The sequence below is a fragment of the Elephantulus edwardii genome, unplaced genomic scaffold, assembly GCF_000299155.1.
Source record: "Elephantulus edwardii isolate Elephantulus edwardi_28Jun2011 unplaced genomic scaffold, EleEdw1.0 scaffold00085, whole genome shotgun sequence".
NCBI classification, from domain to species: Eukaryota; Metazoa; Chordata; class Mammalia; order Macroscelidea; family Macroscelididae; genus Elephantulus; species Elephantulus edwardii.
In genome coordinates this window covers 14446121-14469255 of record NW_006399835.1, presented here as the reverse complement: position 1 = coordinate 14469255, position 23135 = coordinate 14446121, and the positions used below count along the sequence as shown (strand labels likewise).

Here is a 23135-nt window from a genome sequence, read left to right as displayed (position 1 = left end):
TTGTTTTCTTATGATTGCTTGGATTAGAATCAGAAGCTTGAATGAAAACTTATTTTAACAGTTGCATAATCAAAGCTTTGTGGATCTGAAAGAGATGTAGAAGTCATAGAGTTCTTCCCCATCCCCTTGTTTTATACAAGAGGGAACTAAAGACTGGAAAAGTAAAATGTACTCAGAGTCATGTATCTAAGCTGCTGGTCTAGGCCAGAGGCTCCTGGCTCTGAGTTCTGATTCATCCTTCATTGTGCTGCTTGTGTTTCCTTTAAGGCTGCCTTTGAGAATAGCTATCATTTTGTTTTGTGAGCAAGAAATTCACTAGTCAGTTTACATTCAAATATATACCCAAAATGATCTTTGAAATTTAGCTCCAATTTCCCAGAAAGAAAAGCCATTAACTAGCATTATTACTATTTCTGAATTTTGACCTCTATCATTAAATGGCAGTGTATGGAAACCACTGAATTTTGCACTTCTAAGGATATGGATTTATGACATCTGTTGAAAGTTAAGTTATAGTATTCATTCCTAAATGCTTTGGTTTTCCTTGTTTGTTTGGCAATTGTGTGAGGTAATTTATCGCCACATCCCTGTCCATATCCTGTGTTAGGTTTAGGCTTTATGACTATTAGCCTGATTATATACATTGACTGTTTAGAATTACAATAGCAAAATACATGTTTGTGGTGTGTCTATTTTGTTCCTACAAAGAACTGGATACAAGTGACAAAGGTCAAATGTAGATCTGGCATGCATTGCACTACTTGCAGGGCATAGTCTTAAGGATATGTAATATATGGAATTCCTTGCCAGAAAATTGAAAGGAAATGATTACATTGAAGTACAATGTATGCTACAACAATAATTTAGTGTGCATGAAATTTAAAACTGCTGGCTTTCCAAATTTTATTTTTTTAATGTAGACTTAGTTTATTTAATTTTCAAAGCATTGTAACCATCATGTTCTGGTTTGTAAAATCTTAAAAACTGAAATCTCAGGCGAGCGACCTTGAAAATCCTGGGCAATCGTTGTAGATCATTGAACTCTTTAGTAAAATACTCTACTTTAAGATACTTACTGATTGACTTGAATACTCTATCTTCATAATCAGTCTATGCTCTTACGTTATTTTTCCAGAATGATGCTATTTTTTACTACACTATTAGAAAGGGTTGTGGTACTAGGGTTATTATAGCTAACATTAGACGACTCTTAGCTGACAGGAGAGAGTACTGGAGAAATGTCCTGTCTGTGTTTCGTTGACTATGCAAAGGCTTTTGACTGTGTAGATCACAACAAACTGTGGCTCACTCAGAGAAGAATGGGAATCCCAGAACATTTGATTGTGCTTACGTGAAAATTATACTTGGACCAGGAGGCAGTAGTCAGAATAAGCAAGGAGACACAAACTAACAAACAAGGAAAACCAAAATCGGGAAGAGTGTATGCCAGCGATGTGTCCTAGCTCAGTACCTTTTCAATCCATATGCATAACAGATCATCTGGGAAGCTGAGCTCTATGAGGAGGAGTGTGGCATCAGGATTGGAGGAAGACTCATCAACAACCTGTGTTATGCAGATGACACAACCCTGCTTGCTGAAACTGAGGAGGACCTGAAGCACTTTTTGCAGAAGGTCAAGAATCTTCAATATGGATTGATGCTTAGCATCAGAAAAACGAAGATTCTTACCCTGGGCCAATTGGCAGCATCATGATAGATGGTGAGGAGATGGAGATTGTTAACAGCTTTAGTTTGCTTGTCTCCATAATCTACACTCTTGGTAGCAGCAGCCAGGAAATTAAACAAAAAAAAAATGAATTGCATTGGGAAAGTCTGATGTCAGAGGCCTCTCCAAAGTACTGAAGAGCAATGATGTCAGTCTGGAGACTAAGGTGCACCTGATCCAGGCCATGATCTTCACAATTGCTTGCTATGCATCAGAGAGCTAGACAATGAGTAGAGATGATTGAAAGAGAACTGATGAGTTTGAGCTATGTTGCTGGAGAAGAGTATTGAATACACCATCGACTGCTGAGAGAACAAACAGATTTGTCCTGGAGAGGATGAAACCAGGCAGCTCCTTGGAGGCAAGGATTCTGAGGCTTCTTCTGACATACTGTGGGCATGCTGCAAAAAGGAACCAGTCCTTGAGGAGGGATATCATGCTTGAGAGTGTGGACCGACAGTGCAAGAAAGAAATACCCTCAATGAGATGGATTGACTTGGCAACTGGGGTAATGAGGGTAGGTGTGTCAGAGACGGTAAGGTTGGCACCAGATAGAGCATGTTTCACAGCTATTGTACATTGGGGTGGTATGAGTCGCAAGTGACTCAACGGCACATAACAACAATTACCTCAAGTTTGCAGATGTGCCCTTGAACAGAACGAAGTAGTTGGGCCTTTATGTAGGTAGGGACCACATCTGTCTTGTTCAGTTAGTACCTGGCATAGAACTGGCTTATGTTATTTATTAGATTAGCTACACTAAAACTCATTCATTTATATGTCATGGCTGTATCAAAATCCTCTAGAGAGAAGATTTCGTGTTTTTGAAAGAAGGTTTTAAAATTGTCTATATATGTGACAACACAGTGTCACATATGGCTCTGCATAAAAGAAGAGAAGTATATGAAATCACGTTTCTGTTGCCTTTCCTGATACAATCTAAAAAAAACTGGCCTCTCATCCTAGGGAACAATTGTTGATGGGGATCTTGCTTTATGAAGTGTCAAAGGGAGAGGTAACGGGGCTTTGCTTTGAACATCTGAACAGCAAAAGACTTGCTCAAGGTGTGGTCAAGGCAACAGCTCTTGAAGCAGGATCCCTAATACCTTTCTTTCATGGGTCCCCAAGCCCCCATACCACTGTTCTGGCTAATCAGACATAGGACAGCAACACAAAATTAATGCTACCCATGACTTTTTCCTCTCTATATGTCTTTTGAGAAGCTATCATCATTCAAGTTCTTGCCCCATAAAATCGAAACATCATGGCTAACCTACTTGGCTTAGATAATGTAAGGCTTAAACAAAACAAAAACCAACTTCATGGTGGAAGCAGCAGTGGTATAGAGTTGCCATAACAACGTGTTTCCCACCTTGGTGCTTCTTTCAAGGACAGACATGTAGTAATATATATGATTAATATGCATGATTGGTTCCCGTAGTCTAAAAAGAATGTGTGATTTTTAAAAAAATATCCACAAAACAGCTTGCTTCACAGCCTTTTCTCCCATTGAATAAAAATTACTCAAGTTTTTCTGAAAGTACAGACAAAACTGGTTTATCTCTTAAGGAAAAATTCTTCAAGACTGTACTGACTAAAAGTGATTTTTGTTTTGGCTTTCCTGTACCACCATGCAGGAAGGCCAAAAACAACTGCTTTTTGCTTTTGTGTAAAACCTTTCACATAGAGACTCCACTTGTAATTCAGCCAAATACATATTCCAGGTCATGGGTGACACACACAGCCACACTTTGGAACTGATCAATGAACAGTTGTCGTGAAATGTGGACATAATCATATTGCCTGTGGATAGACCAAGCTGTACAGATTGCCGCAAAGGAAACTGTTTATTAACGTGCTTGGGGATGGGGTTTCCTTGCCTCCGCCACCCTCCCTCAGTAGAGAAGCCGATTGCTTACTGATTACGATAGCGACATCACTTGGCAAACATTTTGGCTTAGACTCAAAGTGTGACATCAGACTCCTTTAAGGTTTTCCATATAAAACAAATTCTCCAACGAAAACATAGGAATTGAGTCTTAATTTGAAATTCATTATTACATCCTCCTAAGTCTCATTAACTACCTCAATCATATATTTATTTTCCTTCAAAGTCGATATTGTTCTGTACTTGAAACACAAATGTTAAACTTTAATAGTGTTTTTTAGAGATTAGATCAATTAGTCCTTTATATAGTTATTTGCACTCAACCTCTTAGGGAGGTCCTATCTTTATTTCCCTGTATACAAGGTCATTGATTTGAGAGTGGCTTACACTGCTTTGTTTGAAGAAGTAAACATTATTCTTTGACTCCTTAGGACAAATGAGCCTTGTTGCTGTGAGGAGTGGCTGTTTGCTTGTGGGAGCTCTCCTTTCCTTGTAGTTGGAACTGTAGGAGGTTGTAAATCAGGTAGCAGGTTGCCCTTTTTTCTCCTCTGGAGCCACTGGTGCTGGATTTGAATTGCTGGAGATGTATCACATTTGGATGAGGAGAGCAACTCACTACGGACTATATCACCAGAGTGTTCGCCAGAAAGTTCTCTAAAATATGAAGTAGTCAGTTATGAGATATATTTACGTGTGTAGACTGAGAACAGACATGTGATTGGTACATTCTCTTGTGTGTGTGAACACCTACCCCTTTGTGTGGTTACCTGAAATCATTAAGATTTCCTGCACTTCCTATGCTTAAGGGTTGTGCCTGTTAATAATGTAATGAACACACCTCAAAGCAGGGAGAAATCTAAGTGAGACCCTTTTTCTCCCTATGAAAGCAGATGAGTAATAAGAGCAAATGCTGCCAACAGACATATGAACATTGAGGGGTGTTCAGGCAAAGCAGAGGGAGAATTATGTAGGTATTATGTGAGTACAGAATAGGTTTAACTTTCTCACACCCAAAGAGTTCCATCCAGAAATTATTCCTTAGTAAATATTCTCATATCCTCAGTAACAGCAAAACATAATTGTCTTAGACTGAGTTCAGTATTGGAGAAAAAGCAATGGAGAGAGAGAGAGTGAATGAGTGTGTGTGGGGGGAGAGAGAGAGGGAGAAAGGGGGGGAGAAGGAGAAAGACAAAATGTATTTCAAGGAAATAGCTTACAAAATTGTAGAGGTCGGTAAGTCTTAAATCTGGGGTTAGATATGAGGCATCTGGCTTCTCCTCAGTCATGTAATGGGCTACTGGGTCATGAGGCTGTGAGAGGTCATGAATCCCATCATCTACAGGACTAGCGATCAGGGAATGACAAATGGAACATGGGACCAAGAAGGCATAACTCATCCTCAAAATATTGGCCCTCCCCAACTTTCTTCAAAAGATAATATAGACACAAGGACTATTAGAACTGTCTCCAAACAGTCCTTCACACTCCCACCCTAAATCTGTATCATCTTGCTTGCTCCCTTAGTGTGGTAAGGCCCCATCAAAGACAGTTCATACCTCTTTGTTGCCTGTGACAACACTCTTGACTGCGGTCAGTAAACATTCATAATAATACGAGTTAAATGGAAAAGACTGTGTCCCATAAGTTGTGTCAAAGAAGTGTGGAGGCCAGATGAAGCCTCAAGTGACAAACCACAGGGATTTGAAATGATATTTAATATAACACTGTCACATAGAATAACAAATCTTTGTTTATAAGAACTGACTTCTATCATTGGTGCTAGACAGTTACATTTCTCAAGTCTGTCCGTGTAGATATTTCAGAGCTCCCAAGAGGTAGGTTAGCAAGGCTCTCCTCCATGTAGTCTAAAACTTCTTAATTAATATGAAAAAAATAGGCTGACTGTCAGGACACAGATTCTGTGGAACTCAGACAAATGTCTACTATCAAGTGTTCTGATTAAGAAAAAAGCTTGCTGTCAACCTAGATATTGGTGCAATTTCAGTTTTCAACTTGAAATATGAATTAGAATTAGTATAATAAAGCAAGACTATTTTTATTAGAAAGGACTCACTTTTTTTTCTGTTAATTTCAGAAGCTAGCAGCTTTAGCTCAGTAATTTATAAGAGAAGTGCACACGAAAATAAAACATGAAATGAATGCCTAGGAAAAATTTTACATAACATGGTTGGTTATTTTCTATCTTACAACATTAATGTAAAGAATTAATTGTTCTTGCAATTTGATAAGAATACTCATTCTCTGAATGGAGCGTCAAAGTGTAACAGAATGACTTACTCAATTATAAAATGGTTACCAGCCAATCTTTCCTTTTTTTTTGTAGCTGAAGAAAAAAAAAGTTTTAAAAAGAATAATTGACATTTTAAACTCTGAGTCTTCATTTCTTAATTATTCTTTAAAGCTTTGCAGTTTTTTGCACTTGCTCTGTTATTTAAATGGCTTATGAAAGTTTCCATTGTTTTTCAATTGATAAAAGCTGGAACAGTTTTTATTTTTGTGTGTGTGTTGGATTATTTGCTGCCATTTGACTGCTTACTCTTACTTGAGAGTCTGTCTTATTTGGTTCCTTGGCTTCCTCTCTCGTCTGGTTTTGCCAGCCCTCCACCTTTCTTACTAGCCTTCTTTTCTCCTAGCTTCGTCACACCCGTCTCTTCAGCTGCAGAGGTGTTCCGGCCCACACCATCAGCTCATCCTTGCCCAGGCCTACGTTTGCATTTGTGGGTTGCTTTTATGCATATCATTCTCCCACACTCTGCTTTGTAAAAGGCACAGCAAATAGTTCATATTCAGTGTCTAAGATCTAAAACAGGGCTCATCTTTGCCCCCGCGCTCCCAATCCCACCTTAACTGTATTTACTTCTGCACTCTTAACTACAAAAGCCTCTTTGCCCATTCCTTGATTCTGTTTCTTGGTGGAGAGCACTTCTCAATAACTTTGTTTTCCTTATCTTTCTCCTCTGTATCTCAGCCACAAATTTATTTTTCTGGTAAGATAGATTTAAGATAAAAGGTCTGATGACCTATGTTTTTGAAAACTCTGCTTATAAGAACCCCGTGGTTCACAAACACTATGGTTTGATCTCACTGTGCATGTGACAGCCCTGAGGCAGGGACCAACTCAATGGTAGCTAACAACATCAATAACAAATACATCACAGATAGTTCTTTCTGACCTATAGTCGAGGAACACACAGCCTCACCTTAGTTGGATATTTGTCTCCTACATAGTCTTTCTAGTCACATTCTAAAGCTCCTCCAGACTTTCTTCCATGCTGTCTTAGCATTTTTTTAAAAGAAAGTGTGCTTGATCATCTTATTCTCTTTCTTGAAATTTTTCATTTGCCTTGCAATATAAAGTTCAACTGCTCATGGCTAACCTTTTCTTCTCTTCATCCTATAACAGTTTGTATTGTAACCATGTGGAAATCCTTGAGCTTTCTCAGTACCCAAATTATTTTCTTACCTTTCCCCTTGTTTCTATACCTGCATTGACTGTCACTTCGCTTTTCTTCCTTTCTTTCCTTTTCCCAAAATCCACTCTCCTGCTTGAGAGCTAGACCCTGTCATCTTCTCTGTGCACTTTTGGTAGAAGGGCTCCCTTGCAGTTAGGTGCCTGAGATTTCTATTTTGATTTCTTGCATTGTATTCACATTGCTGTTCAACATATCACTTTCCTCACCTGGACTGTAATAACAGAAGCTGTGTCATGTTCATCCTTTTATCCCTGATACCTGGTACCATGCCCAGCCCAAAGCCAGGAGCTGGTAAGCGTTTACTGAACGGGTCATTGTCTCATCCACAGCAGCCTTACCTTTCACATTCTTGCTCTAGTAAGCCTATGAACTCATCACTCTTCTTTATGTACTCGCTGTGCTTTCTCCTTTCTTCCTCCAACTCCAACAGGGTTTGCCTGTGGGATTTTTCTACCATTAAAAGTTGCTCCAGGACTCTTCTGTGAGATTCCTTGTGTTTTTCCACAACTTTGTCCAACTGTAAAAGAAAGTGTGTTGCTGTTAAGTACATACTGTGCATAATACAGCATCATTCACTCTTTTATATATGTCACCAAGTTTTTAGCATTTCATTAAAGAATAAACTTTGCCTTCCTTGAATAATTTTTATCATTGTTTTTTGTTACTGTATATTTTTATACAGTAATTTTGACACATTGAACACGAATATAGTCTTTTTTATCATCAAGTATTTTCATATAGAATAACTCGTGCCTATGAGCTGGAATTGACTTCGTGGCACCCAACAACAGTATCAGCCATGGGTATTTTCTTATATATTCCTACCCTGATGCTCTTCTTTCTCAAGAAAAACCATGTTAGGGAAATTGAGAGAATCTTTCCACAGTTTTAATTCAGCAGCTGCCTTAGTTCCTCGATTTGTACCTTTTGAATGCTTTTATCTGCTTATAGATATTAAGAGCCTGCAATTGAAAAAACAATCAAGTCTTGTTAATTAGTTACCTGTGTATGTAGCATGAGTGAGATAAAATGTAAGCACCAAGACTTTTATGACTTTCATAGCACTGAGCTTTTGTCTCTGTACTTTACTAAAATAACACCTTGTGCCTTCTTTATGTGTTTGTCTCTCTCACCAGACTAAGAACTCCTCAAGTGCGAGAACTGAGTCTTGATTTTTTAAACTTCTAGAATTTAATAGAACCTTGCTTATCATTGGTGCCCAATAGATGTTTCCAGAGTGAAAACAAGCAAGTGTAAAATCATGAAAGAAAAGAGGGTGGGAGGCTGATTCAAGTAAAAGTGGCTCTAGTTATTGACCAGTAAGAAATAAAGATCCAATTAAGAACATCATTTTAAAAGCAAATATTATTAGTTAAATACTATATATTGTAACTGACAGTATTTATTTTACTTTATCATCAAAGATTGAAAATCTTCCTAACATATAATAAAACATTCCTTTTAGTTTGTAACAAATTTCTCCTTCTTGTTGTTGTTGTTGTTATGTGCCATTGAGTCGCTTGAAACTCATGTACAAGAGCCCTAAACAGTGCTCTATCCTGTGCCAGCCTCACTGTCTCTGAGACAGCTACTCCCATTACCCCAGTCATTGAATCGATCCATCTCATTGAAGGTCTTCCTTTCTTGCACATCCTCCCAAGCATGACATCCCTCTCCAAGGACTGGTCCTTCTTTACAACATGCCCAACTGTATGTCAGACAAAGCCTCAGAATCCTTGCCTCCAAGGAACAGCCTGGTTTCACCCTCTCCAGGACAAACCTGTTTGTTTTCCTAGCAGTCCATGGTATATTCAATACTGTTCGCTAGCACCACAGCTCAAAGACATCAATTCTCATTCTATCATCCCTAGTCACTGTCCAACTCTCTGATGCATAGCACACAATTGGAAAGACTATGGCCTATATCAGGTGCACCTTAGTCTCCAGCCTGAAGTTGTTGCTCTTTAGTACTTTGGAGAGGTCCCTATCTCTTGATTTCCTGGCTGCTGGTACCAAGAGTATTGACTGTGGAGCCCAGCAAATTAAACTATTAACAATCTCAATCTCTTCACCATCCATAATGATGCTGCCAATTGGCCCAGTGGTGAGAATCTTTGTTTTTTTGATGTTGAGCTTCAATCCATATTGAAGGCTACAGTCCTTGACCGTCTGCAGCAAGCGCTTCAGGTCCTCCTCATTTTGAGCAAGCAGGGTTGTGTGATCTGCATAATGCAGGTTGTTGATTAATCTTTCACCAATGCTGATGCCACATTCCTCCTCATACAGCCCAGCATCTTGAATGATCTGTTCTGTGTACAGATTGAAAAGGTATGGAGATGAAATACATCCCTGGGGGACACCTTTCCGGATTTTGAACCATGTAGTGTCTCCTTGCTCTGTTCTGACGACTGCCTCTTGGTTCAAATATAGGTTCCACATAAACACAATCAAATGTTCCAGGATTCTGATTCTTTTGAGAGTCAGCCACAGTTTGTTGTGATCCACACAGTCAAAAGCCATTACATAGTCAATGAAACACGGATGGACACATTCCTCTGGTACTCTCTGCTTTCTGCCAAGATCCAGCTAACATTAGATAAAAATCCCTACTGCACGGCCTTTGTAAACCCAGCCTTCACATCTGGCACTTCTCTCTGTTGACATGTTGCTCCAGTTATTTTTGGTTACGTTTCAGCAGAATCTTGCTTGCTTGTGATATTAATGATAGTGTTCAGTAATTTCTGCACTCTGTCGGTCACCTTTCTTTGGAATGGCAAGAAATATCTATTTCTCCTAGTCAGTTGACCCGGTGGCTGTTCCCCAGATTTCTTTCCAAATTTCTCCTTAGAATTAATTAAAGGTATATTAGGTACTTCTTCTTGTGTGCAGAGCCAACCCATATCTGACCTTCCAGTGGGTTTTTCAGAGGCAGTAAATCACAGGGGAAGAGAGTGCCCCTCCTTCTCCCACTGAGCAGCTGGTGGATTTGAATTGCAGGCTTACTAGGTGCTTAATAAGTGTAAGTAAACACCAAAAGAAAAAATACAAGAAGAAAATATTTCCTTTGTTTCTTGTCATTGTCAGAGTATGAGTGTTCAATTTTATTCACCTCAGAGTAACAAAATAGATTTATTTTATCCACTGCTCCTTTCCAGTGGGCTTTGGGGTTTTTTTAAGCTGTGTTTAGGTCTATTGTATTTATTGTGATCTTTGGTCTGATTCCACCTAAACTCATTTCATTTCTCACCATCATTTTGTACTCAAAGTTCTTCAAATATAAATAAAATGCTTCGACTTGATAAATTCTGATCTCTTCTAGATCTACAACTTTTTACAAGTCAACAGGTATTTATTAAGTGCCTGTTATGCTATATATCTAGTAGTTTGATAGTTGCCATGGGGAATATAAGAGAAGTCTGAAGTCTAAGTGCTCATACTTACTATGAAGATAAGATAAGCATACATGAAACAGTGTGGGAGCAGCATAATGTCGTATGTTGTTAAGTACGGGGAATATCATCATAACTCCCCTTTGAAATGTTTCCCTTCGTAGATTTAACAAACTAGGAAGCTGTGTCATCAGGAGGTATCAGGGAAAAGAAAAAATGGCTCCCTAGTATTTTCTGGGCAATGAAAGCTTCTTATTTACAAATTTAACCTCCCTGATACCATGTCCTACCCAACTCCTTGTTTAGAATGATGGAAGCACACCGTGCTCTGTTAGGTTGGATTCCTGGCAATCCTTTCATGGTCATGTTGTTGTGTACTGTAGAGTCAGAACTGACCCGAAGCTGACCACAAAACCCACAGCGGGTTTTCAGAGGCTATTTATTGCCCAGGAGGAGATTGCCCATCGTTTTCCCATGGAGCAGCTGGTAGGCTCAAACCACATGCCTTTGGGATTGCAGTGCAGCTTCTTGCCGCTAGGCCACCAGAGCTCTTGGTCACAGAAGGTGAAAACGGACAGGTTTTCATCTTTAGCCACTGGGTCACCAGAGTTTATGGTCATAAAAGATGAAAGCAGACAGATTTTCCTTTTTTTTTTTTTTTTTACTCTCTGTTAATATTTATTTAGAAAAGAGTTGCAATTTTTTGTTTCAAAATCCACTGACTCAGAAGCCACCTTGATTTTGCATTTGATCTTCACTTTACTCCTATGTTTCTCTTTGTTCCTGCCATTAAGTCTGTGTAGTATGTTGTCCCTCTTTTCTTTGATTTTTCATGAACAAATCTGGACAAAGCTAACCCTGAGAAGAGAGAAATTGGTTGACTTTTTTAAGAGAACAAACATAGCAAACAAACTATGCTATTTATAAATCACTATTTGTCCTCTTCTTCATTCTTCCTCAGTCTTCAAACCTGGCTGTGCTTGATAACACAAGAATCCTGACACAGAGGCTGCTTGTTCTCATTGTCTCTGATTCTGGAAATGAGGGCTAAGTTTTCATGACTCTCACTGCCATTCCCTGATCGAAAAGACCTTCTTTTTCATTAGATCCTGACTCTGAATGATGATTCTATTCCCTCAACCTCTTTCGGATTATTTCCTTAGCTTCAGGTCACTCCTCACAATGCTCCTTTGACCCTCTATCTTGGTATAATTTTTGAGTGATTTCCAGTTTTAACTAGACCTTCCAGATTTAGCTTGACTTTTCTTGTCTTTTCTTTCATGGTCAACTTTCTTTTACTTCCCTCAAAGAAGCTATTGTATTAATTATTTTCTCTGAGTCTTAAACCTAGACCTTTTTTCGTTTGTATCACTTATGTGACACACAAAATGGCCCATTAACCTAAATACTCTTCACACTTTTCCACTAACCTGTATCCCTCTATGTTCATAACTACTTGTATATGTACTTCTTTGATCTGCACTTACCTCCTTCTAGATCTTGTTCTCTTTGCAGAGTTGATATTCCAGTCATCACTAGAGTTAGGCTATTTCCGATTTTGCATATAATTATTTTGTAATGGATTTCAGCGTAAGGTTGGAATTGTTCTCATTTATTTCACACTCAAACTCATAGTTTTATCATGAGTTTGTTCAGAAAAACCAACAAAAAAACAAATCCAGACTCACTGCCTTTGTGTCTGTTCTGAGTCATAGTCTGAGTGGGACTGTCTATAAGGTTTCCAAAGCTATAAATCTTAATGGAAGCAGACTGTTCACTCTTTCTCCCTCAGAGCTGCTGGTCAGTTTGAGCTGCAAGTCTTTTGGCTGGTAACTGAATGTTTTACCCACTGTGCCTCCCGAACACCTCTGAGTGGTCCCTAGTCATTAATTTGCATTTAACTCCAACAGTAGTTGGGAGACTTGTGCCTGAAACAGTTTCACAGTCAGTATGCTTAGAGCAAGGATGAAGTTTTAACCCTATTAACTCAAATACAGCTTCAGCTCCTTGTTTACAATTTTAATTAAAACACAAGTCAGCAGACGTTGGGTGGTCTCAGCATCACTCTCCAGAGAAGCATCCACATGACCAAAATCCCTCACAGTTTGGCAAGATGGTAGTCTCCTCTCTGGAGGCACCCAAGACGAGAATAGCAAGGACGTAAGAGGTCAATATAGAGGTAGGCTGCCAGAGTTGAGGGCGGAAATCATCCAAAACCGCTTGCACTCTCTCCAGCCTTAACTCATACTCCTAGATGTTTCCTTTTTTATAAAAGTGAAATTATGAAATTTTCCATTCAGCTCTCAGAGGAAAATAGAGGAATAAAATAAGGGTGCCGGCAAGTTACAGAAATGTCAGCAAGTGAAAGAGCAAGTGGTCCCACATTCCTCTGCAGAGGTGGCCACATGGAGACCGCTCACCTTTGTCATTGCTATTGCTGGAACATCTGGTGGGGGCAAAGGCTTTGCTGCTGTTAATAGTTAAGGAAAATAAGGTCCACAGTCATCTAAATGAGTTTCTAAGAACTCTATTTCTTGGCTGGTTCTTCAGACCATTTCCATTCTTGCTCAAAACGTCTATGACTTTAATACGTCAGCATTTTCAAAGACATTAACCTCCGTATTTGAACTTAGCTATTTTTTTATTATATCGTCGGAGAGACTGCAAAATCTCCCTAACAGTTGACTGCATTTGCACGTATAGGGGTTTTCTCCCATTTGTGTGTGTTGGCATGTGTAGGACTGTTGCAAGTAGTTAATTCTGGTGATCCAAAGGGTAGAGATTTGAATGCACCCAAAGGTGCCTCAGAAGAAAAGCCTGGTGCCTGGCAATCTACTTCTGAAAAATCAGACATTGAAAAACCCTCGGTCGTAGAGTTCTACTCTGATACACAAGAAGTTGGCATGAATCAGAGTCATTTTAGTGACTCTGTGTATATGTATGTTTGTTTGTGTGTGTGTGTGTGTACTGGGGACATTGTTTAGGGGAAGAAAGAGTAAGGGGAAGGGAAGTAAAGGAAATTCTCTTGCATTTGACCTGGTGGAACTTGTGCTTGATTTTCCTTTTCTTTGTAGAACATGTAGAATTTAATCAAGTTTAATCAAATTTCTTGCGGTCTAGCATTATCTGATTTCTACTTTGGATAGTTTTAAAATGTAAAGTGGTAAAGAATGAAAAAGAAGTAATGGGCTCGTGCTCCCTTGCCAGGCCTAGTATTTGAGCTTCCCCTCTGAATCACACAGCCTTGACTACGTACCTCATGCATTGGTTTTTCATAGATGTCCTCCTGCCAAGGGGCAGATTTTGCTTGAAAAGCATCTCGCTGGAGAGCTTCTAGCACCTTTTTTGGAGTAACAAACCCATACTGAGCTTCTAGCAAAGCCAAGTCCATTTTTTCAGCCTTTAAAATGCCTATGACTTCATCTCGAGCCTGTAGGAACAGAAGATATTTGAAAAAAGCCTGTTTTGTCCACCAGCAGTCTCAGCAAGTAACATCCGCGTTTTCACTCTTTCAAATAGAAGCAAATCATGCTTGATCATAGTGCATTCTTATAAAAGGTATCAAAACTCATGCCCTTTCATCCTTCTTCAAAACCTAATTCCATTTTATCACATTTTTTAAAAGTAATTAGTGTTAAACAGTAGAAGGCATAGCATTTAGAGTCGGGTGTGTGTGGGGGGGGGGCAAGCAGATAACATGATATCCCCTCAATGGATTGATATTTGTGTTTTCAAGGTTAGGATATAAGGTTCTTCATTTTAGCAGCTGTTTTTATGTAGATTAATAATAAGAGAGCAAGACGGGGAGCCGGTTCACATGAGGTATAAAAGCACCTATTGTTATTTAAACCAATCCAGAAGTCATCTGGAATTACTGTTATTGATACACGTGCCTGTACACTGAAGCTCATGAGCAGCATGGGCAGAGGATGTGACCTTTCACAACATGCATTCCATTCCCATGTCATAACGACAGCCCTTTTAAATGTGATTAATTGCCTTTTGAGTTGGCAGAAGAGAACTCTGTGTATATGTACATTCGCTTGGCGTTCATGTACACACAAGTACGGACCACAGACATCTAGTTCTGTGGCAGCATGCACGCCAGATTCACAATCAGCTTTTCCTTTGAAGCAGGATGAGAACAGCTCCAGCCTAGCTGACCTGCAATTCCCCTTCCAGAATGCTGAGGAGGAATAATAGGTCATCTCTCGAGAGGTCTTCTCTTTGGGGGCAATTGTCTCTGTGTGGCTTCTCCGACTTGGAACATGGAAGGATTGCATCCAGCTCACTGACTAGGCCTTTACTTTGCTGCCTCTGTTTCATGTTGGCAGGACCTTGGAAACTGTGTTCTTTACTTTGTCTTTCAAATTGCTTTTGGTGTGAGTCTTCTGTGTCACTGCTTTTGGAACGCATTCTTTAAGACCTGGAAAGAGGAAAAACAATTTGTAACTCTTAATGGAAGTGGCGTTTTAATAGAGGCACCAATTGCTTTTTTAACAAGTCTGCGTTCTTGTTATATTTACCTCAGCCAAAGACTTGATCTTTCTGATGTCTACAGCAGAGAAAGGCATTAGCAGATGTATAAATCACAGTCTTATTTACACTCCTGTTTTTAAAATCAACATTTGAAAAAAATGTTTCTGCTTTGATTAAGGCCACTTATGTCCATGGGTAAACATTCTGTGTTTGAACTGTATCCTTCAAACATTCCAACGCAGGGGCTAGGTCATACCTCCAACCACAGCATAAGTGCTTATTTAAATTGAGACTTAACATAATTACAGAATGGTAAGTGTGTTCATTGTTCTTTCTTTCTGTTGATACATAGCATAGCATTTCCTTTGGAAGTTTTTTGTTTATTTGGATTTTCCTCTTTTAGCTTTAGCCTTTGGTGTGTGTGCTAATATAGAAGTTTCAAAATGACTGCTGCGAAACACCGCGGGACTTTTCTTGTGAAAGCGAAGTCTAATGTTAAAGCAATGAAAGTCTGCGTTTTGGCTATAGTCCTGATGATCTGCTAAAATTCCAGGTTTATCTTTGAAAAAGCCAAGAGTCATATCTTTAAGAACCTCATCTACGAAATAGGAAGACTGCAACCTAGTCCTATAGTATTTAGCCATAAGTAAACAATAAAACAAAAATTAAGTTGAGAGACACTTTAGCTCCACATCTAATTATGTAATTATCAAAATTGATGTAATATACCAAGAAAAAGCTGTTCTGCCTTTGAGACCTCCTCTATTTCTGATGCTTATTCCTCTTCATATCGTCCAGCTACCATGAGCACATCAGAGCTGATGAGGAGCTCTCACGATAGATCTGCTGTTAGTGTCATTCTGGGTAGTAGTTGACTCCATAACATCTAACAACAACAACAGCTTTGCTTATTTGCTATGCAGATAACAGAGTTGAATAGAAAATGTCCAAGAATGTTTTTAGAAGACAAACTATTAAATGGTGACTTGGGTTGGAAAATCAAAAGTGAAGGGCACGTTCAGAACTTCACTTTCTGAGTTCTTCACATGAGTCTATTACCAACTGCACACGTTGGCAGTGAAGTTCGAGTGGTTTATATCACTTTAGGTAAGTTACTCAATATCTCTGTTCCTTAGTTCTCTTTATCTATTAAATAGTGACAATAATAGTATTTTGCCTATCATCTAAGGTTGCTATGAATATTAAATGAACTAACACATGTCAAATAAATACCATATACTTGATATAGCACTAGAAAAAATTGGCTTAATAATAATGCCATTATAATTAACTTTGTTTTTATTACTCCAAATTTGATAGTGTGATTAAATTATTTTTATAAATACAGGGGAAAGAAAGAATTTTAACAAATGGCTTTGTGTTACTTTTCCCCGAGTGCTCTATTTGACTGGTTCTCACCAGCCTCAGATTGCTGGCAGCGTTCAGTATGGCCTGAGTGACAGTTTGGAACCCGAGGAATAGACAGCCAACAGGCTGGCTTCCATTCATCTATCCTTTTTTTCAAACTCATGCTACAAGCATTTGTGGAAGGCCCACGGTGCATCATACCTCAGTCAGATAGTAATGATGTGACTTTCCTACTTCCTTCAGTACATGTACCCAAAAGTTGTATGGAAATCATTCCTTAAACTGGGGCCATGAAAAGGCAAAGTCAAGAGAAAGGAAATCTGTCACAGATCAGAGATGGGTTTTGTTGATGACACTGACCCTCTTTGGGCCCAGTGGCCTGATTCATGAGGTAAGAGTGGTGGTTGAGTGATCTCTGATTTCTTTGCAGCATGAGTTACACTGATTCTTCAAGCAGTAGCAGTGCTTGAAGAGATAGATTTGTGGGTTTACATCTTATAGGAAGTCTACATGATGTGTGTGGATATGCGATGAACCTTTATGATTTCTACAAGAAGAGAGATTCTAGTGAAAATTAACATATTTAAGGAAATAGCCCTAATATTCATATCCCTCTGAAAATCATTTTTTACGTTCTCCATAACAATGAGATTATAAAAGCAGAATTTGAAGATGTTTATTATATTTCACACTTCTTTATTGTTTACATATTTTGCCAGTATCAGACCAACTGTCCAAGTGTCAAAGAGACACCTTGCTTTGAAGTTGCCATATCCTTCTGGAAACATTTAAAACGTTCCATTCTGAGATTTAACAAGTCAAAGAATATGTTTTCTGTATAACTTACACTCATTCTCAAGTGCATCTGTTACATATTTAGTCTGTTGAGCATTGTGGATAGAGAGGCAGCGGTGCCGATGCTTGTGGTTGTTTCTGCTAGATGCCAGGGAGTCAGCTGCAACTTTTGGCAACTTCATGTGTGCGGAGTAGAACTGCTCAAAGGATTTTTGGAAATAGATCGTCAGCCTTGCCTTCCAAGGTGCCACCTCTGATGAGTTCGAACCAACAGCTCAGCGCGACCTTGAGCACTTCACCTATTTGTCCTAGCCACACTTAATGAATAGTTTAAAGAAGACTATTACTTATTGAGCATTTACTTTGTACCGTGCGTTCTTCTAAGCGTTTTTTAATGCATTAACTCATTAAATTCTCACTGCATCCCTATGAGAAAAGCAATATTATTTTCTCAATTTTATAGTGAAGAAAGGGAAATGCAGAGATTGTCAGTAATTTGTTAAAAGTTGTACAACTTGTAAGTGGCAGAACTTGCATTTGAGTCTTGGCAAACCAGCTCCAGAGTTTGTGCTCTCAAAAAAAAAAGTTATGCCGTAATGTTATTATGCTGTATTGTCTAATGTAACTTCATACTGATAAGGACATATGCCTTGTCAGAAAAATGTTCATAGCTTTGCTGGAAAGACTGTCTGTCAGTACAGTACAGTACAGTACAGTACAGTACAGTACAGATGAGCAATGCCCTGGTTGTGATGATCACTGTGTAGTCAAGGAAAGCTTCGTTTATTTATGGAAAGCAAAAACACAAGCAGCATGTTTTATGTGAGTACAGGGGGTTAGGCGTGTGTGGATATAACTTAGTGAAACCTCATTTTATATATGTATGTATGTATATGTATAGACAGCTATGCTGTCAGCCTAAAAGCATATGGTTCAAATCTACCAGCTGTTCTACTGGAGAAAGATGGGCATTCTCCTCCTGTGCAATTTACTACCTCTGAAAATCTGCCAGAAGGTCAGCTCCAAGCCCAAAGATGGTTACATAGATTAGACACATTCAAAACTGGTAAATAGTACATATTGTTTAATGTAGAGATAAAAGTTTATAGATGAACATCAGGACTGTCCACATTTTTATACACCAGTATTCATAGCAGCATTAGTCATAATAGCAAGAACATGGGAACAGTCCAAATACCAATCAGTAAATGACTGGATTGAGAAATCGTGATACATTCACATGATGGAATAGTGTGCAGCACTCAGGCGCAATAATTTTGAAAAATACTATTAATACTGTATCAGAGAGATAAAAGAGCTTTATGCTGAGTGAACTAACTCAGGCACATAAGAACATATACCGTATAAGACCATTATTGTAAAAACAGAAGGATAAGTAAAGGTAGGCATAGTTCAATGGTGATTAATTTTATGTAACACAGTGAATGGGAATGATTGTATGAAACAATGTGAATGAAAGATAGTGTGAAACACAAGGTATACAGATTTTGTACGCACACGAATAGAAAATAAAAATTAAAGAGCAGACAAAACAGACCACCCATGTTTTCTCTTATTTATCTCCATTCATATTTATTGTAGAGTACTTGGCTTGTGCTCCATACATAATGGATGTTCAATAGGATGACTAGTTTGCAGCTTCTAGTTGGTGGCCTTCTTATTAGATGTGTATTGTTGCTTAACAAACCATCCCGGAACTTACATATTAGTGTTTTGAAATTCTGTGGCTCATTCCACAGCTTCAGTCATTTTATAGCTCTGTTGAAGCTGGATGGTTAAGCTAGGCGTATCTGACTCTGTAGTTGGGCCAGGTAACCTCGGGTAGGTTTCCCCATCTGTTCTGTTGGCAAGATAAGGCTGCTGCACTTGGTGACCATGAATAGATTTCCAAGTGTTGAAAGCTAAAGCTTAACCCTCATTTTATTGTTTAAGCAAAGTCATAATGTCATGCAGTTCAAGAAGTGGGAGATAGAATTTGCATCTAAATGAAAGAAGTTACAAATTCAGATTGAAGAACCAATTACCACAGCAGTCTATCATACCTACAGATTCAGATTTCACCAAATTCTAATAAAAATCTGGTTTCAAAGAGAGGTAAGGGGTTTGCGTTTTGGAAAGGTTTTTTATTCCCTATACTTTGCTTCTTTTAACCTCCAGGAAGGCAAAGTTCTTTTTATTATTTCCATGAAGCTTTCCTTTGACCCATGTTTTCCCATGTGAGGCAATAGCCTTCTAGTAAGCTTCAATTTGTATTCTGCTTCTGGCCAACAAGGATTCTATGCCACCGTATGTTTTATCAAAGTATACCTTCTAGTATTCTTAGATAATGTGAGCTTTTAGTTAGGAGTGTAGTTCATTAGGCATGGCCCATAAATAATCATAAGTAATGCTCTTCAAATTTAAGGCAAGCCTTGGCTGCAGCAGAGGAGCTCTGTATACATCTCACTTTTAAGGTGGGTTAGGTAAAATCTTCGAGGGGAGCAAAGGTCATTGTAAGTGGTGGTGTTTATAAATGGTAAAAAGAAGTAATTTGAATATTTTTTGTTGTTCTTTTCTAAATTATTAGGATTTTTCAGTCTTCTTTGGGGATCAGAGGCAGTAGTACGTTGATTCTTCTTGCTGATTAATGAAGTAGCATTCACATTGAATTTGTGATATGTTAACAGACCCATTGTGTGCAGACTTCTGGTCTACTGAGGAGTGTATGTCTCTGCATGTTTACAATGGTGGAGTTTCCTTGCCTCTTTGCCAACAACCACAAAATGATCCAGTAATGAGAAGTAATTAAGTATCAAGAGGAAGAAAACAAAGGCATGAATTTGATGATACTCTCATGCTTTGTATTATCAGTGACTTCATTGTTTCTTTTGGCAAATTCTTACTGCATCTGTGCTTGGCCCAGGGGTTGGGGGGGTGGGGGGGAATCTACTAGCAAACAGTGCTTTGGGATTTTCAGGTTACCAAAAAGGTGAGGAGAAATGGAAAATTGCTTTTTGTTTCTACCAAATAATGATGCGAGCCTTACTCCTTTCAAAAAGTGCTGGCAGTGATCTAATAATACCTGATACTTTTGCCAGGGGGAAACGTACATAGTTGTTATTTTAACATCATCTAATTCATCGCTAATTGTGACTCTTAGAGCCGTACAGTGGATGTCTTCAGGAAGAGAGAGTGCAGTAGACTGTCAGGAAACCTGGCTTTGGACCATAATTCTGCCCTGAATTAATCAGGATTGAGGTTTTTGCTAATAAAATGTGGATGTTGGAGTAGGTTGACTGCCCAAGTTCATTCAGGATGGGACATGGACCAGAAGTTCATTCCCTTGGCCTCAGCCCTGGTTCTCACCCCCTTACTGGGTCTTCTGACAGTAGGGTCGGGGCATGGGACTTGGTGATCTCTGAGGTCCTGGGACTTCCCACTTTAGAATTCTGTGATTCTCTGTTGTTTTTTGTATCTATGGATACAAGTAAATAGTACTGTTGGCAGTAGAAATGGATTCTACTTTGTTTTCCTTGTGGCGACCTTGGTCAGTTTTTCTTGGGTTTAAGTTGGTTAACATTATGGTGCATCTTCTTAAGATTGTGTACAAAAAAAAAAAAAAAGATTGTGTTCATACCAGAGAAAGAAAAATTGAGAAGTTACAATTGTCTGCTTAATTGGGTTTAGGAAATGGCCAAGTGTAAATAGACGTCTGATCTACCCACTACCTCCTACTTCTTATACATAAATGATTGAAAAGACCAGGTGCACTTTAGTCTTCAGACTAACATCATTGCACCTCAGTATTTTAGAAGGATCCCTGAGAGCACTTTCCCAATATAATATGTCTTTTGATTTCTTGGCTGCTGGTACCAAAATTGTTGATTGTGGAACCAAGCAAGAAGAAGTTGCTGGCAATTTCTTTTTTTTTTTCTCATTCTGTCATAATGTTGCCGATTGGCCCAGCGGTGAAGATTTTTGTCTTCTTGATGTTGAGATATAATCCGTATTGAAGGCTGTAGTCTTTGATTGTCTCTTCTAGCAAGTGTTTCAAGTCCTCCTCAGTTTCAGCCATCATTGTTGTATTATATGCTTAACAAAGGTTGTTGGTGAGTCTTCCTCCTATTTTGATGCTACACTTTTCTTCATAGAGTCTCGCTTCTCAAATAATTTGCTCAGCATACAGATTGAATCGGTGTGGAGAAAGGCTACAACCCTGACTCATACTCTTCCTGATTTTAAACCATCCAGTGTTCCTTTGCTCTGTTCAGACAACACTTTCTTGGTCTAGGTATAGATTCCACATGAGCGCAATTAAGTATTCTGGGATTCCCATTCTTCTCAGTGTTAGCCATAATTTGTTGGGATCCACACAAATACTTTAGCCAAAATGTACATTAACGTTGTGCTGGTATGCTCTGCTTTCTGCCAAGATCCATCTGACATCAGCAGTGATATCTCTGGTACCACAACCTCTAAATCCAACTTGAACTTCTGGCAGTTCTCTGCAAATGTACTGTTCTGATTTTTTGTTTTGTTTTTGTTGTTTTGTACTGTGGAATTGATCTTGACTCATAGAGATTGTGTAGGATGCATTAGAACTGCCCTAAGTTTTCTAAAATTGAAATTTTTAGATGACCTGATCTTTTCTCCTTCAGAGTTTGAACTGTCAACCTTTATTCCGGCAGCTAAGGTACCTTGCCAAGAGCACTTGCCATCCACAAGCCTTTTGAAAAAAGTGCTTTCCTTCGATTAGCTCAGTCAGTTCTTTCAAAAACTATCTTATTTGTTGATAGAGGTACAGTAAATACTGGTTGTAAAGAATTGCACAAAAATCTGAAAACCATAAGTTCACAAACCTTTGTGATGTGTAATTGATGTGTGCAGTGAAGATGTTTTATTTTTGTATGTTATTTGTGTACGTAAATGATATTTGAATTCATTGTTGTGCTTAAAGTTCAAAACACTTTTAAAAAAACCACTTTGCTGACAGTTGGAGTTGCAGGAGACTTAATGGAAAGAGCCTGAGAAAGTAGAATAGGAGGAACAGGGCTTAACTCAGAGCTCCACCATGTTTAGCCTGGGGCCTTGGACTAGGAACTGTGACCAGAGTTAAAGCATCAGGTGTAAAAGGGAGAGATGGGCACCTGCTAATAGGCTTATTGTTCACACCTGGGGAGCTGAGAGTCTCTGTTGTGTGTGTCTTTCCAGTGTTTAATAGAGTTGGAGCTCAGCAAATTTTATGAAGGATTGAGTCATACGGTCCCTAGCATTGCTGGTTGTAGAGCAGGAGTTTACCTCCTGGTTCAGATGATTTCATCTATGAACATATTGGTTAGATATTTAGAAGAAAAAGAAATAGGAGAGTCTAAATCAAAGTTGCCAATATGTATGGATCTTTTACCATATATATACCACTATTTTAGGTGCTGTGTATATATGTTATCTCAATCTTACAAAGAAGGATCTTTGGTGGCACAGTGTTAAAATACTTTAATCAAAACATTGGTAGTTCAAACACAGTAACTGTCCCATAAGAAAAAGGTACAGCAGTCTGCTTATATGAAACTTTCGAACTTTGGAAACCTACTCTGTTTATAGGGTCAGTATGAATTGGAATAGACTCAGCAGCAATAGGTTTTAATCTTAAAAGAATTATAACCTCAAGTACATTAAAATATTTCAGGAAAACGCTTGGTAAAAGTGTTTTTAATAGGGAATATGAGAGAAAAGGGAGTAACTGTCCATTTCATGGTCGTGCTATTATATACATGGGACCTATGGGATTTCTATATTGGAGTGTGTGTTTGTGTACATATGCACATGTGAGTACTTGCACACACTGGGGAAGGGAGTTTAAAATCCTCAAATTAATTAAAAATCAAGTTAGTTGCAGTGAATTTAAAAAAATTTTTATTATATATGTCTAATGTTTTCCCTCCCATGACTTTTTTGCACACATTCTCACAAACATAAAATCAAAACACAACCTACTG

General features: G+C 38.6%; 1 protein-coding gene across 1 annotated transcript in view; it reads right to left on the bottom strand.

The window, feature by feature from the left end:
• FILIP1L (filamin A interacting protein 1-like) overlaps positions 1-14913 on the bottom strand; it is a 105980-nt gene extending 91067 nt beyond the window's left edge. The window contains exons 1-3 of the mRNA XM_006890024.1: positions 14662-14913; positions 13754-13927; positions 7447-7625 (exon numbers count right to left, since the gene is read on the bottom strand). Of these exons, the coding sequence (XP_006890086.1) occupies positions 7447-7625; positions 13754-13927; positions 14662-14913 (605 nt within the window). The remainder of the gene's footprint in view (positions 1-7446; positions 7626-13753; positions 13928-14661) is intronic.
• Positions 14914-23135: the final 8222 nt, after the last annotated feature.